General features: G+C 41.6%; 1 protein-coding gene across 1 annotated transcript in view; it reads right to left on the bottom strand.

Moving 5' to 3' along the window:
• Nucleotides 1-16,581, bottom strand: part of LOC120065920 (early endosome antigen 1-like) — a 39,909-nt gene extending 23,328 nt beyond the window's left edge. Inside the window, exons 1-7 of the mRNA XM_039016963.1 lie at nt 16,568-16,581; nt 7,329-7,383; nt 7,161-7,226; nt 6,892-6,931; nt 5,129-5,233; nt 3,748-3,869; nt 1,641-1,796 (exon numbers count right to left, since the gene is read on the bottom strand). Coding sequence (XP_038872891.1) covers nt 1,641-1,796; nt 3,748-3,869; nt 5,129-5,233; nt 6,892-6,931; nt 7,161-7,226; nt 7,329-7,383; nt 16,568-16,581 — 558 coding nt within the window. The remainder of the gene's footprint in view (nt 1-1,640; nt 1,797-3,747; nt 3,870-5,128; nt 5,234-6,891; nt 6,932-7,160; nt 7,227-7,328; nt 7,384-16,567) is intronic.
• Between the last annotated feature and the right edge of the window lie 160 nt (nt 16,582-16,741).

Raw genomic sequence — 16,741 nt, forward strand, 5'->3', positions numbered from 1 at the left:
TATGTGGTACTGTTCATTTCCCAGCATCTGTTCTGGACTTAGGGACTGTGAAGAGGCCCCTGGTGGCATGTCTTGTGGGTTATGTATGGGTGTCTGAGCTGTGTGTTAGCTGTTTGAACACACAGATCGGTGCTTTCACATCAATACTTCTCACAAAAGACAGAGATGCATTCAATCTCTCCTCTACTTTAAGCGAAGAGAGATTGATATGCATTTTCTTGATATAAGCCATCCGTGTACATTTAAGGCCCAGCCCTTCTGCTCTGTTCTGGGCCAACTGTAATTTACCTATGTCCTCCTTTGCAACATTTGACCATATAAGTGGACAGTAGTCCAGGTGTGATAAAACTAGGGCCTGTAGGACTTGTTTGGTTAATTGTGATGTCAAGAAAGCAGAGACGCACTTTATCACAGCCAGATCTCTCCCCAACTTAGCAACCATTGGGTCAATATGTTTTGACAATGTCAGTTTACAATCTAGGGTTCCACCAAGCAGTTTAGTCTCCTCAAGTTGCTCAATTGATACATGATACATTACAAGATTTAGATAAGGTTTAGGGCTTTTGATATATTAAGGACTAGCTTATTATTAGCCACCCATTCTAAAACTGACTACAGCTCTGTGTTAAGGGTTGCAGTGATTTCACTTAATGTGGTAGCTGATGTGTATAATGCTGAGTCATCAGCATACATAGACACACAGGCTTTAAGGCTAGTGGTAGGTCATTAGTAAAAATAGAAAACAGTAAAGGACCAAGACATCTGCCTTGAAGTATACCACACTCTACTTGGTTTAAATTAGAGAGGTTTCCATTAAAGAAAACCCTCTGTGTTCTGTTAGATAGGTAGCTCTCAATCCACGATTTGGCAGATGATAAAGCCATCACATGCTTTTTTCAGCAGCTGATTATGATTGATAATGCAAATAGCTGCACTGAAGTCTAACAAAACAGCTCCCAAAATCGTATAAATATGCTGAAAGTCTGTTGTTAATTTGTTTACTGTGAAATAGCATTGCATCTGTTCAAACACAAATTCTCCCAAAAATGTACTATGGGTCGGTAGTAAGCTGATTGGTCAGCTGTTTGAACCAGTAAATGATGCTTTGCTATTCTTGAGTAGCTGAATGACGTTTGCTTCCCTCCAGGCCTGAGGACGCATACTTTCCTGTAGGCTCAGATTGAAGAGAATAGGAGTGGCAATACAGTAGGTGCTAGGAGAGGGAAAGCCAGTGGAATTTCTAATCAGTGTTCACGACCAGGCAAAGGTTGTAGAATGAGAGTAAAGGCCATCTGTTTTATTTATAAATGGTTAAACAATCACAACTTCATATCCACTTGGACACCCCTTCTATGATGTAAAGAATGTGATAAACAATTGTGAAAGGGCATTTAAACATGTCCTTATTAATTCACAGAGGTTCCTGACTGTATGACAGTGTGTATGTGTGTGTTTAAACATTATTAGAAGCATGTTTACCAGTCTCCCTTGTGCAAGAAGAGGAGCTAATCACTAGTTGACTAGCTTCCCTAAACCTTTGGGCCTGCCTTGCACTGAGGGATAGTGAAGATACTAGCAGTACATACTGGACCAGTAACATAAAACTAAACCAAGATGGGCCATTCCCCCTGCAGCCTTACCTCTGAGGTGGTGTGGTCAGCCTGCAGCTGCTCGTATTGGCTCTTGAGGCGTACCGACTCCTCCTCCCTCTCGCGTGTCATGTTGTCCATCAATGTCTGCACCTGGATCAGCTCCTTCTGCAGTACCTCCATGTCCTCAACTAATGGCCGCTGCAGCTAGGGGGCAGCAGAGAGATCAGAGGTTAGGGCAGAGGGGCAGACATTTGGGGCATCAGAGGGGTTAGGAATTACTGGACCACTTTAGGGTTAGGATGTAGGTTTGGGGTGAAAATAGAAAAAGGAAAGTGCGGAATTTAAGTGTTGCTGGCAGTATAGAGCTCATAACGTCATAAGCGCCCTTTTCTTAAATAAGAATTTGTTCTTAACTGACTGTCCTTGTTAAATAAAGGTTACATTCTGCCCACTCCTCTGACATAGAAATTAATGACATAAATTAAAACGATATGACTTATCTAGGTAGAGATGGTAACCCCAGCAATCCCGGTCCTGAATAGTTCCTTCCTCAAGACTAGTTCCACTTCCTTCATCATAAAATACATGGTTATATACCTTACTTTAAGACAACTCCAGTCCTCTTCCAAAAAAATATAATTATCCATGTATCCATGAAAGTAAAGAAATGACCCTATTAGGGGTGAACATCTATGAAGGCTCCAGGATATCCGAACAGACAACAAATTGGCTTAATTTCTGTGCATTTCAGTTTGTTAGCTTTATCCGTGACTGTTCTCTTTGTTGACAAATGGTTCTCGGAAACTCAGCCCAACATCCTATATGTTTACTAACAGGAGTGTGAACATCGAAAAGAAAAAACTTTTACACGAAATTGGGATCAGAATTTTTTAATTTATTTTTTATTACGGTGCAGTTATCACAAAACCTTTTCCATGTTATAGCCTAACTAATCAATAGGCTTTAAAGGCCTGGGCAAAGTTATGTAATTTAAATGTAAACAGCATAGTGGGTCAATTTCTAAGAGCAACAACTAAGAGTGTTGAAGCATGAGGCTCTGTTGCCCTGGCTACCATGCTGTGAACAGCGTGAAACGAGCCCATGCAAACACGCAGATACAGAGTGTGACTGTGTGAGAGCAAAGTGTTGCATCTCGCTCATTTCAATTTCCTAGCCTATTCATTGAAGTTGCGAGACATTGCAAGCCAAGAAATTGCGAGAAATAGCATTCCATTGCGAGATACCACTTTTGATTGCCGATAGACAGGCCTAGTGCAAGGTTGACTCTGTCTGCCTGGTGGCCGACCTGCCTATACTGTGCCCCTCTCCTCTTTCTCTGTCCCTTGCTAGCTTGCTATGAAAGATGCAAGCGTTTGTGTTCTCGGATGTACGGCAACTAATCAGTCTCCTCCATTCCAAAGATACTGAATCTTAGGAGCTGATTCCTAGCGGAATCTAATCTTGACACTCGGAAATGGGAGTTGACCTGCAAGAAGTCGAGAAATCTATTCATTGGGAGTCGACTCTCGATCCCTACGTCATTGTCGTTAACAGTTGGAAAAACGGCAGAGAAAGACAAGCGACAGCAGCGAAGTCCTGTACGGCAATACTTTGAGAAATGAGAAGGAAATGAATCCTTTGCCGGGTGGAATTGAGTTACAGTAATGGTAGTACAGGTGAAATGCTAAACCATCTGAAAGGGACGCCCTGTGAGACCCAAACCGTTGCTGGCAGCAGTGCAGCTGCATTGTGAATTCACGTGGAATTGTATGAATTTTTCTTTATCGTTTTAATGGAAAACCGATACATTTCATTTGAAACATTAAGAGAAATGTTAATTTTGTCACATCCCTATTTACTAACAGGTAATGAGTAAGAGGTGAAAATAAAACCATGGAAAAGGTTATCTGGGAGTAAAATATAGGCTACATGCAAATTATTATCAGTGCTCATCAATGAACGTTTACTTATTCTCAAATATTGTACAACAGTGTGTTAATATATTAGTGCACTGTGATATGTCCATAGCTGTACAGTATGTATAGAAAGTGTCCTACATGTATGTGTGCCTGAGTGTGTGTATGTGTATATACATGACTGTGTGTGTATGCTTTTAGGTATGCATGTCTGTGTGTATGCAGTCTCTGTTAGTTACCAGTTCTGTGTGTAGCCGGTCCTTGTCCTGCCTCTCTCTCTGCAGCTCCTGGATCAGGTTGGCCAGCCTCTGGTCTGCAGCCTCCCTCAGGCTCTTTTCCTCATCATAACGAGACTTGATGTCTGTCAGGGTCACCAACATACCCATGTTAAATTGAATATCCCTTCACAGAACAAAGTATCAAATCTATCCATTATCTTCCATCCTAACCCTAACCTCTGAGCTAGTCACTGTACTATGCCTGCCTATGGAACATTACACAATGTATAGTGAAATTAAAATGGTTGTTCAATCAAAGCAGCTTTAGATGAGCTAAATGAACTACAGTGAGCTCCAAAAGTACTGGGACAGTGACATGTTGTGGTATTTTGGCTCTATACTGCACTGTCAGCTTTAAATTTTAGATCATTTTCATCCATATCATTTCAAAATTACAGTACTTTTTGTGCATAGTCCCATTTTAGGGCACCAAAAGTATTGGGACAAATTCACTTATATGTGTATTAATGATTACATCAAGCTTGTGACTCTACAAACTTGTTAAACGCATTTTCTGTTTGTTTTGGTTGTGTTTCAGATTATTTTGTGCCCAATAGAAATTAAATGGTAAATAATGTATTGTGTCATTTGATAATGATGAGTGAGAAAGTTAGACGCACAAATATCATACCCCCAAGACTTGCTAACCTCTCACCATTACAATTACAGGGAGGTTAGCATTTTTTATCCATACTCATGGTAGCATCCACATTAATGTAGATGCATATAAAATATATTCTATTCTTATTTACAATAAAAGTGACAAAATGACATTATTTACCATGAATTTCAATAGGGCACAAAATAATCTGAAACACAACCAAAACAAATAGCAAATGTATCCAACAACATTGTAGTCACAAGTTTGATGTAATCATTGCATAATAGGAAAATGTGACCAAATACTAAACTTTTGACTACGTTAATACACAAGTGAACTGGTCCCAATACTTTTGGTCCCCTAAAATGGGGGGACTACAGTATGTACAAAAAGTGCTGTACTTTCTAAACGGTTCACCCGATATGGATGAAAATACCCTCAAATTAAAGGTGACAGTCTGCACTTTAACCTCTTCATCATTGTATCATTTCAAATCTAAAGTGCTGGAGAACAGCGCCAAAACAACAAAAAATGAGTCACTGTCCCAATACTTTTGGAGCTCAATGTATATCTCAAGACTCCACTGAACACAACACAATATATTCACAATATGACCCAGATACGAAGAGTGGAGAATAATATCCAATATGGTTTCTAACAGAGCAGCCAGCAGCAAACTTAGTGCTCCCAGTCACACAGACTCTGGATTTAAAGACAGCTGCCAGGCCGCCACACACTAACCCACTATCTCTGTGGCAAGCTGGGCAGCCTTCTGCTCAAACAGGTCTTTCATCTGCTTGATGTTAAACTTCTCCGTCTCCGCCTGGTTCAGCTTAACCGCCAGGGCTGCACAGAGAAACGGAAAGGAATGAGCAACAATAAGAAAAGAATTCAAGAACTGGGTCGTGATCATTTGAGAATACAATAACAAAACATTGTGCAAGGGAAAATGAAAACAAACATTTCTTATTGGACGATTACATATAAACTCAGCAAAAAAATAAACATCCTCTCACTGTCAACTGCATTTATTTTCAGCAAACTTAAAATGTGTAAATATTTGTATGAACATAACAAGATTCAACAACTAAGACAAACTGAACAAGTTCCACAGACATGTGACTAACAGAAATGGAATAATGTGTCCCTGAACAAAGGGGGGGGGTCAAAATCAAAAGTAACAGTCAGTATCTGGTGTGGCCAACAGCTGCATTAAGTACTGCAGTGCATCTCCTCCTCATGGACTGCACCAGATTTGCCAGTTCTTGCTGTGAGATGTTACCCCACTCTTCCACCAAGGCACCTGCAAGTTCCCGGACATTTCTGGGGGGAATGGCCCTAGCACCCAACAGGTCAGAGACGTGCTCAATGGGATTGAGATCCGGGCTCTTCGCTGGCCACGGCAAAACAGACATTCCTGTCTTGCAGGAAATCACGCACAGAACGAGCAGAATGGCTGATGGCATTGTCATGCTGGAGGGTCATGTCAAGATGAGCCTGCAGGAAGGGTACCTCATGAGGGAGAAGGATGTCTTCCCTGTAACGCACAGCATTGAGATTTCCTGCAATGACAACAAGCTCAGTCCGATGATGCTGTGACACATCGCCCCAGACCATGACTGACCCTCCACCTCCAAATCGATCCTGCTCCTTCGACGATAGAGGTGAATCCGACCATCACCCCTGGTGAGACAAAACCCCGACTCATCAGTGAAGAGCACGTTTTGCCAGTCCTGTCTGGTCCAGAGACGGAGGGTTTGCGCCCATAGGCGACGTTGTTGCCGGTGATGTCTGGTGAGGACCTGCCTTGCAACAGGCCTACAAGCTCTCAGTCCAGCCTCAGTCTATTGCGGTCAGTCTGAGCACTGATGGAGGGATTGTGCGTTCCTGGTGTAACTCGGGCAGTTGTTGTTGCCATCCTGTACCTGTCCCGCAGGTGTGATGTTCAGATGTACCGATCCTATGCAGGTGTTGTTACACGTGGTCTGCCACTGTGAGGACGATCAGCTGTCCGTCCTGTCTCCCTGTAGTGCTGTCTTAGGCGTCTCACAGTACAGACATTGCAATGTATTGCCCTGGCCACATCTGCAGTCCTCATGCCTCCTTGCAGCATGCCTAAGGCACGTTCACGCAGATGAGCAGGGACCCTGGGCATCTTTCTTTTGGTGTTTTTCACAGTCAGTAGAAAAGCCTCTTTAGTGTCCTGAGTTTTCATAACTGTGACCTCAATTGCCTACCGTCTGTAAGATGTTAGTGTCTTAACGACCGTTCCACAGGTGCATGTTCATTACTTGTTTATGGTTCATTGAACAAGCATGGGAAACAGTGTTGCACCCTTTACAATGAAGATCTGTGAAGTTATTTGGATTTTTACTAATTATCTTTGAAAGACAGGTTCCTGAAAAAGGGACGTTTCTTTTTTTGCTGAGTTTAGTAGTTCTCTGTTTCGGGATGGTTTTCTTCTTCTGTTTGTGGCTTAATGAACATGATCTTAAATCACTCACCAGAATCCTCTGAGCCTGCCTGGCCGTCATTATGTTGACCCTGAAACGAGAGGAACACTGATATGTCCATACCAGCTAAGCAGTGTATCACACATAAGAACTGCTTAATTGTCCAAATTGATTGTGGAGAACCCTTATTTCATGTCAACTCCCTCAGGTATTCTGGTAAGATGAGAGAAGCCATGAAAAATGAATATTCAAATGTTTAATTTCTACGGGAGTGGCTGTAATGAGATATCATTTGATAGTAGACATCTTAGAGGAATTACTTGCTTCAGGTGTCCTTGCACTTTGTCCAGCTCCTTCTTCAGCTCGCCAGAGAACCATCGCTCCTCCTGACAGATACACACGCGTGCGCACATACGTTAAGCAGTGAAGAGCAATGAACCTAAAATTCTCTATAGGCCTAATCTCTCCCCAAAAATGTATGATGGTACCTTGAGCGATGTCTGCAGTTCTTGCAACTCTTGCCGGAGAAGAATAAAGTCTTCCCTGGAGGAGGAAAGGAGAAGGACATTTACCTGAAATGTTTATTATTGTTCTGAATGTATACTGGACATTTTGTAATTACAGTACAAGATCGAAAAGAAGAAAATAACGCAATAATGACGATTATGATAGGAGCTACAGTTGAAGTCGGAAGTTTACATACACTTAAGTTGGAGTCATTAAATCTCGTTTTTCAACCACTCCACAAATGTCTTGTTAACAAACTATAGTTTTGGCAAGTCGGTTAGGACATCTACTTTGTGCATGACACAAGTAACTGTTCCAACAATTGTTTACAGACAGATTATTTCACTGTATCACAATTCCAGTGGGTCAGAAGTTTACATACACTAACTTGACTGTGCCTTGAAACAGCTTGAAAAATTTCAGAAAATTGTCATGGCTTTAGAAGCTTCTGATAGGCTAATTGACATCATGATAAAATAATGTATATGTTGAAAGATAATGATAAAATAATTCCACTCTGAAACCTTATAACTGTATGAAATTGATTAGAATCATAAAATTATAATCTGATGATGTGTGTAGTTTTAGTCGGAATTAGGTTAAACAATGTATCTGTATAGTGGAAAAACACAGACTGTCTGAGCAAGGCGTAGCTTAGGATTTGAACTTGGATGTGGGTGCCTAGGAAAATACCCGAAGAACAATTAAAACTGTGTTTGGACCGACCTGGCTAGGCCTCTAAGGAACTTATGATAGCATAGGGAGTACTTCTCAAGGTTTCTCTAATCTCGGGGGAACGGAACTGCCGGCTTGGTAGTGATAAACAGTGGATACAACTCACCTACTGTTTGTGTGTATGTATGTGCGTAGGATATCTACTGTCTGTGTGGAAGTATGTGCGCCGCTATAAAATGGATGTCTTTGTATAATGGACTTTAGAACGTTCTCTGAATTAACTGTACTATCTTCTTGCATAAGCTGAGTCTTTGACTAATTATTATTAAACCCATGGTCTTATAGATCTCAGGGATTGGTCATAGCTACTGATTGTCAGTTATTAAATTCTCGTGACACATCATTTGAGTCAATTGGAGGTGTACCTGTGGATGTGTTTCAAGACCTTCCTTCAAACTCAGTGCCTCTTTGCTTGACATCATGGGAAAATCAAAAGAAAGCAGCCAAGACCTCAGAAAAAAATGTGGCCCTCCACAACTCTGGTTCATCCTTGGGAGCAATTTCCAAATGCCTGAAGGTACCACATTCATCTGTACAAACAATAGTACACAAGTATAAACAACATGGGTCCACGCAGCCAGCACACCGCTCAGGAAGGAGACGCATTCTGTCTCCTAGAGATGAATGTACCTTGGTGCGAAAAGTGAAAATCAATCCCAGAACAACAGCAAAGGACCTTGGTGAAGATGCTGGAGGAAACAGGTACAAAAGTATCTATATCCACAGTAAAAAGAGTCCTATATCGACATAACCTGAAAGGCCACTCAGCAAGGAAGAAGCCAGTGCTCCAAAACCACCATAAAAAAGCCAGACTACGGTTTGGAACTGCACACGGGGAGAAAGATTGTACTTTTTGGAGAAATGTCCTCTGGTGTGACGAAACAAAAATAGAACTGTTTAGCCATAATGACCATCGTTATGTTTGGAGGAAAAAGGGGAACGCTTGCAAGCTGAAGAACACCATCTCAACCATGAAGCACGGGGATGGCCGCATCATGTTGTGGGGGAGCTTTGCTGCAGGAGGGACTGGTGCACTTCACAAAATAGATGGCATCATGAAAAAAGAAAATTATGTGGATATATTGAAGCAACATCTCAAGACAGCAGTTAGGAAGTTAAAGCTTGGTCGCAAATGGGTCTTCCAAATGGACAATGACCCCAAGCATACTTCCAAAATTGTGGCAAAATGGCTTAAGGACAACAAAGTCAAGGTATTGGAGTGGCCATCACAAAGCCCTGACCTCAATCCTATAGAACATTTGTGGGCAGAACTGAAAAAGCATGTGCAAGCAAGGTGGCCTACAAACCTGACTCAGTTACACCAGCTCTGTCAGGAGGAATGGGCCAAAATTCACCCAACTTATTGTGGGAAGCTTGTGGAAGGCTACCCGATACATTTGACCCAAGTTAAACAATTTAAAGGCAATGCTACCAAATACTAATTGAGTGTATGTAAACTTCTGACCCACTGGGAATGTGATGAAAGAAATAAAAGCTGAAATAAATCATTCTCTCTACTATTATTCTGACATTTCACATTCTTAAAATAAAGTGGTGATCCTAACTCACCTAAAACAGTGAATTTTTAATTGGATTAAAATGTCAGTAATTGTGAAAAACTGAGCTTAAATGTATTTGGCTAAGGTGCATGTAAACTTCTGACTTCAACTGTAAATATATAGATGAGCGATGGCCGAACGGCATAGGCAAGATGCAGTAGATGGTATAGAATACAGTATATACAGTGGGGCAAAAAAGTATTTAGTCAGCCACCAATTGTGCAAGTTCTCCCACTTAAAAAGATGAGAGGCCTGTAATTTTCATCATAGGTACACTTCAACTATGACAGACAAAATGAGGAAAAAAAATCCAGAAAATCACATTGTAGGATTTTTAATGAATTTATTTGCAAATTATGGTGGAAAATAAGTATTTGGTCACCTACAAACAAGCAAGATTTCTGGCTCTCACAGACCTGTAACTTCTTCTTTAAGAGGCTCCTCTGTCCTCCACTCGTTACCTGTATTAATGGCACCTGTTTGAACTTGTTATCAGTATAAAAGACACCTGTCCACAACCTCAAACAGTCACACTCCAAACTCCACTATGGCCAAGACCAAAGAGCTGTCAAAGGACACCAGAAACAAAATTGTAGACCTGCACCAGGCTGGGAAGACTGAATCTGCAATAGGTAAGCAGCTTGGTTTGAAGAAATCAACTGTGGGAGCAATTATTAGGAAATGGAAGACATACAAGACCACTGATAATCTCCCTCGATCTGGGGCTCCACGCAAGATCTCACCCCGTGGGGTCAAAATGATCACAAGAACGGTGAGCAAAAATCCCAGAACCACACGGGGGGACCTAGTGAATGACCTGCAGAGAGCTGGGACCAAAGTAACAAAGCCTACCATCAGCAAGGGCATTGAAGATGACATGTGGCTGGGTCTTTCAGCATGACAATGATCCCAAACACACCGCCCGGGCAACGAAGGAGTGGCTTCGTAAGAAGCATTTCAAGGTCCTGGAGTGGCCTAGCCAGTCTCCAGATCTCAACCCCATAGAAAATCTTTGGAGGGAGTTGAAAGTCCGTGTTGCCCAGCAACAGCCCCAAAACATCACTGCTCTAGAGGAGATCTGCATGGAGGCATGGGCCAAAATACCAGCAACAGTGTGTGAAAACCTTGTGAAGACTTACAGAAAACGTTTGACCTCTGTCATTGCCAACAAAGGGTATATAACAAAGTATTGAGATAAACTTTTGTTATTGACCAAATACTTATTTTCCACCATAATTTGCAAATAAATTCATTAAAAATCCTACAATGTGATTTCCTGGAATTTTTTTTCTCATTTTGTCTGTCATAGTTGAAGTGTACCTATGATGAAAATTACAGGCCTCTCTCATCTTTTTAAGTGGGAGAACTTGCACAATTGGTGGCTGACTAAATACTTTTTTGCCCCACTGTACATATGAGATGAGTAATGTAGGATATGTAAACATTATATAAAGTGGCATTGATTAAAGTGGCAAGTGATACATTTATTACATTCAATTTTTTATTATTAAAGTGGCTAGAGATTTGAGTCAGTATGTTGGCAGCAGCCACTCAGTGTTAGTAATGGCTGTTTAACAGTCAGATGGCCTTGAGATAGAAGCTGTTTTTCAGGTCTCTCGGTCCCAGCTTTGATGCACTTGTACTGACCTCGCCTTCTGGATTATAGTGGGGTGAACAGGCAGTGGCTCGGGTGGTTGTTGTCCTTGATGATCTTTTTGGCCTTCCTGTGACATCGGGTGCTGTAGGTGTCCTGGAGGGCAGGAAGTTTGCCCCCAGTGATGCGTTGTGCAGACCTCACTACCCTCTGGAGAACCTTTACGGCCCGACAGGATGCTCTCGACTGTGCATCTGTAAAAGCTTGTGAGTGTTTTTGGTGACAAGCCAAATTTCTTCAGCCTCCTGAGGTTGAAAAGGTTCTGTTGCGCCTTCTTCACCACGCTGTCTGCGTGGGTGGACCATTTCAGTTTGTCCGTGATGTGTACGCAGAGGAACTTAAAACTTTCCACCTTCTCCACTACTGTCCCGTCGATGTGGATAGGGGGGTGCTCCCTCTGCTGTTTCCTGAAGTCCACGATCATCTCCTTTGTTTTGTTGACGTTGAGTGGGAGGTTATTTTCCTGACACCATACTCCGAGGGCCCTCACCTCCTCCCTGTAGGCCGTCTCGTCGTTGTTGGTAATCAAGCCTACCACTGTAGGGTCGTCTGCAAACTTGATGATTGAGTTGGAGGCGTGCATGGCCACGTAGTCACGGGTGAACAGGGAGTACAGGAGAGGGCTGAGAACGCACCCTTGTGAGGCCCCAGTGTTGAGGATCAGCGGGGTGGAGATGTTCTTACCTAACCTCACCACCAGGCAGGGTCGAGACCAAGGGTCTCGAGCTCAATGACGAGTTTGGAGGGTACTATGGTGTTAAATGCTGAGCTGTAATCGATGAACAGCATTCTTACATAGGTATTCCTCTTGTTCAGATGGGTTAGGGCAATGTGCAGTGTGATTGCGTTGTCTGTGGACCTATTGGGGCGGTAAGCAAATTGGAGTGGGTTTAGGGTGTCAGGTAAGGTGGAGGTGATATGATCCTTGACTAGTCTCTCAAAGCACATCATGATGACGGAAGTGAGTGCTACGGGGCGATAGTCGTTTAGCTCAGTTACCTTAGCTTTCTTGGGAACAGGAACAATGGTGGCCCTCTTGAAGCATGTGGGAACAGCAGACTGGGATAGGGATTGATTGAATATGTCCATAAACACACCAGCCAGCTGGTCTGCGCATGCTCTGAGGACGCGGCTAGGGATGCCGTCTGGGCCGGCAGCCTTGCGAGGGTTAACACGTTTAAAATGTTTTACTCACGTTGGCTGCGGTGAAGGAGAGCCCGCAGGTTTTGGTAGCGGGCCGTTTCAGTGGCACTGTATTGTCCTCAAAGCGAGCAAAGAAGTGGTTTAGTTTGTCTGGGAGCAAGACATCTGTGTCTGTGACGGGGCTGGTTTTCTTTTTGTAATCCGTGATTGACTGTAGACCTTGCCACATATGTCTCGTGTCTGAGCCGTTGAATTGCGACTCTACTTTGTCTCTATACTGACGCTTAGCTTGTTTGATTGCCTTGTGGAGGGAATAGCTACACTGTTTGTATTCGGTCATGTTTCCGGTCGCCTTGCCATGATTAAAAGCGACCGGAAACATGACCGAATACAAACAGTGTAGCTATTCCCTCCACAAGGCAATCAAACAAGCTAAGCGTCAGTATAGAGACAAAGTAGAGTCGCAATTCAACAGCTGCACCTTGTGTTGGGACAATAAAAAGGCCAATCTAAAATGTGCAGTTGTGTCACAAAACCCAATCAAACAGATGTCTCAAGTTTTGAGGGAGCGTGCAATTGGCATGCTGACTGCAGGAATGTCCACCAAAGCTGTTGCCGGAGAATTTTATGTCTTTTTTTTTATGTTGTCATTAAAGTTGTATTTATTTTTTCCTTTTTTCCACAAACAAAAACAAATAAAAAATAAAACATTGTACAAAATAAAAACATCCAGACATATCCTCCAACATAGCACACATACACAGTCAAATAGTATCTCACAAGGTAGAACTAAATGGGTTCACAAACGTAAGTAATCACCTCCCTGTCTTAGAAACATGACAAATAAAAAGCTTATAGAATTGTCATTTCTAAAAAATAAATCAAATCATGTAACAAATGAGGAATTTGCACTGATCACTGTTGGTATCGTTACAGCAGCTCCTACTCTGAAACAGTGGATATAATCAATGTTGGAGGTAGCATCTTATGAACAAATGCTTGCTAGGCTACCTACCTTGCTCAGGGGCAGAACGGCAGATTTTTACCTTGTCAGCTCGGGGATTTGATCCGGCAACCTTTCGGTTACTGGCCCAACGCTCTAACCACTAGGCTACCTGCCGCCCCAGGTAGCTTAGCAAGCATTTGTTCATAAGATGCTACCTCCAACATTGATTATATCCACTGTTTCAGAGTAGGAGCTGCTGTAACGATACCAACAGTGATCAGTGCAAATTCCTCATTTGTTACATGAGGTAACTCTGTTCTATCGCCCAAGATACATATTCTCTGTGAAACTGGAATTGTTAAACCCAACCAATCCTCCAGATATTTCAAAACATCCTTCCAGAAAGGTAGCACTAATGTACATTCCCATATTGCGTGTAAAAATGTCCCTGTGTCTTTTTGGCATTTCCAACACAGAATATTTGGTCTTCTTATGAAACTTTGTTGGGTTCCAATAAAACCTAAGTTACCCCCTGGCTTCCCTTTTTTCCTCCCTGAGCTGGACAAGCTCTTCAACCAGGTATCATCCTCAATTTCACACTTAAGATCAATTTGCCATATTGTTCTGAGGTTTTTACAGTCTTTACTCTGCAGATGATAAATATTGTGTAAAAAATTTGCTGCTTTATGTTCGGGTAATTCCAAATACTCAGCTATTGGGTTATTTCCAGGATTTAGTTTTTAGTCGGTTATACAATTCTCTCAATTGTAAATATTTCCAGAAATATCCTGTCTCCCACATATTTTTGTACCAAATCTGAGTATGACATTAATAGATCTTCATTGTACAGATCACCTATAGTTTGAATTCCTTTCATTAGCCACTGTTTCCAGTACAGAGACTTCTTTCCTAGCTGTAGCCTAGGATTGTGTAACAATTACTAGTATCCTTGTTTTAGATTCCGCATATGTTGTGTACTGTTCTCCACATCTCTTTTGAGTGTAACAAAATTGGGTTGCGAGTTTCAACAGACCTCTCCCCTATAAGACTATGACAGAGTATCAACAGGGGTGAAAGGATAACTTAGTTCCCATTTTATTGTTATCCAATCCAAGCCAGCATCCCTTTTGCCCCAACGATTCGCCAATTTAGCCATTTCAAATGATAAATTGTACAATTTAACATCTGGTAAAGCGAAGCCTCCTACATCCCTTGGTGAGCACACAATCTTCATATTAATCAATTTTTTTCCCTATCCCACAAAAAGTATTTAGTTAATTTGTCATATTGTTTAAAATACAAGTCGAGAATATTCAAAGGTAACATTGAAGACATATAATTAAAATATTGGGACCACAACCATTTTAATAACATTGATCTTTCCCCATAAAGAAAGTTTAATATTTTCAAATTTTTCTAAATTGGTCTTAATCTTGACTAGCAGTGGCTCAATTTAGTCCCATCTCTTCCTCCAAATTTGAGCTCAATTTAATTCCCAAATATTTCCTCCCATTAGGAACCCATTTGAAATTAAATAGTGTTAGGTTCCAGAGTAACATATGGCATTGCTTCCGACTTACTCCAATACATTTTGTAGCCCGACATACTAGAATATGATTCAATACAATTAAGCAATCAGGATCAGAGACCAGCAGTAGAATATAATCTGCATACATAAGCAGCTTGTGTCATTTGCCTCCATGTACACCCCTAATTTATGGATCTGTTCTTATCATTGTCGCAAAAGGCTCTAAAACTATGGTAAACAGGAGGGGAGAGCGAGCAACCCTGCCTTGTGCCTCTAGAAAGACAAAAAAAGGAGACATAATTCCATTCGTTAATACTGTTGCTTTAAGATTGGAATAGAGGATTCCTATACACTTACAAAAGTCAGGTCCAAAACCAGGGAGAGAAAAGAGAAGAGCCCACTATACCCTATCAAATACCTTCTCAGCATCTCAAGAGAGCAGTGGTAGGAACTATATTTGAGCGGTTTAACCACATGAGATGTAAGAGCTTCCTCATATTATCAGTTCAGGTCCCGTTCTTAATAAATCCTACTTGGTCACTATGTATAATATTAGGTAGTGCCTTCTCTAAGCATATTGCAAGGGTCTTAGTAATGATCTTACAATCCACATTAAGGAGGCTGATAGCTCTAAAATTCCCAGGTTCTGTAGTATCTCTATTCTTCTTAGGAATCAGTGATATCAAAGCCTCATTAAAGGTGTCTGGAAGGGAGCCATTTTTAAATGCCTCCTGGTAAACCACTGTCAATACAGGTACAAGAATGTCAATATACTTTTTGTAGTATTCTACAGGAATTCCATTCAGACCAGGTGGTTTCCCTGCTTTCATAGATACAGTAAGATGTGTCTATAACCTCCTCTTCTGTTATAGTACGGTCCAGGTCCTCTACCTGGCTATCTGATAATCTAGGTAATTATATACCAGACAAAAAAAGTATCCATATCTATGGGGCTCGCTGAAAAGGAGGATGTATATAAATCTTCATAAAAATGTTGAAACACACTTTGTCACCATCTTACTGCCCTTCTTAATTGCTGGAATTACATTAGAAGTGTTATGCATTTTTAGTTGTCTTGCTAGTAGCCTGCCTATCTTCTCTCTTCCCTTATAAAACCTGGTTCTAAGTCTAAACAGCGCATATTCTGCCTTTTTGTTATACATTTAGTGCAACTGAAAGGTAAATTTGCAGGCAGTTTGAAATGTGCTATTTGTGAAATGTCTTGCCAAATTGCATCACCGCCTGGTATGGCTACTGCTCAGCATCTGACCATAAGGCGCTACAGAGGGTAGTGCATATGGCCCAGTACATCAATGGTGCCAAGCTTCCTGCCATCCAGGACCTATATACTAGGTGGTGTCAGAGGAAAGATTTTTAAAAATTGTCAAAGACTCCAATCACCCAAGTCATAGACTGTTCTCTCTGCTACCGCACAGCAAGTGGTACCGGAGTGCCAAGTCTAGGACCAAAAGGCTTCTGAACAGCTTCTACCCCTAAGCCATAAGACCGCTGAACAAAAAATCAAATGGCCACCCGGGTTATTTTACATTGACCCCACACCCCCCAATTGTTTTTTACACTGCTGCAACTCGCTGTTTATTATCTATGCATAGTCACTTTACCCCTACTTACATTAACAAATTACCACGACTAACCTGTACCCCCGCATATTGACTCGGTACCGGTACCCCCTGTATAAAGCCTCGACATTGTTATTTTATTGTGTTATTTTTTTATTAATTATCTTTATTGAACTGCAATGTTGGTTAAGGGCTTGTAAGTAAGTACTCGGCGCATGTGACAAATAGTTTGTTTTGATTTGATGCTTT

Source organism: Salvelinus namaycush, chromosome 21 (assembly GCF_016432855.1).
Source record: "Salvelinus namaycush isolate Seneca chromosome 21, SaNama_1.0, whole genome shotgun sequence".
Classification (NCBI taxonomy): domain Eukaryota; kingdom Metazoa; phylum Chordata; class Actinopteri; order Salmoniformes; family Salmonidae; genus Salvelinus; species Salvelinus namaycush.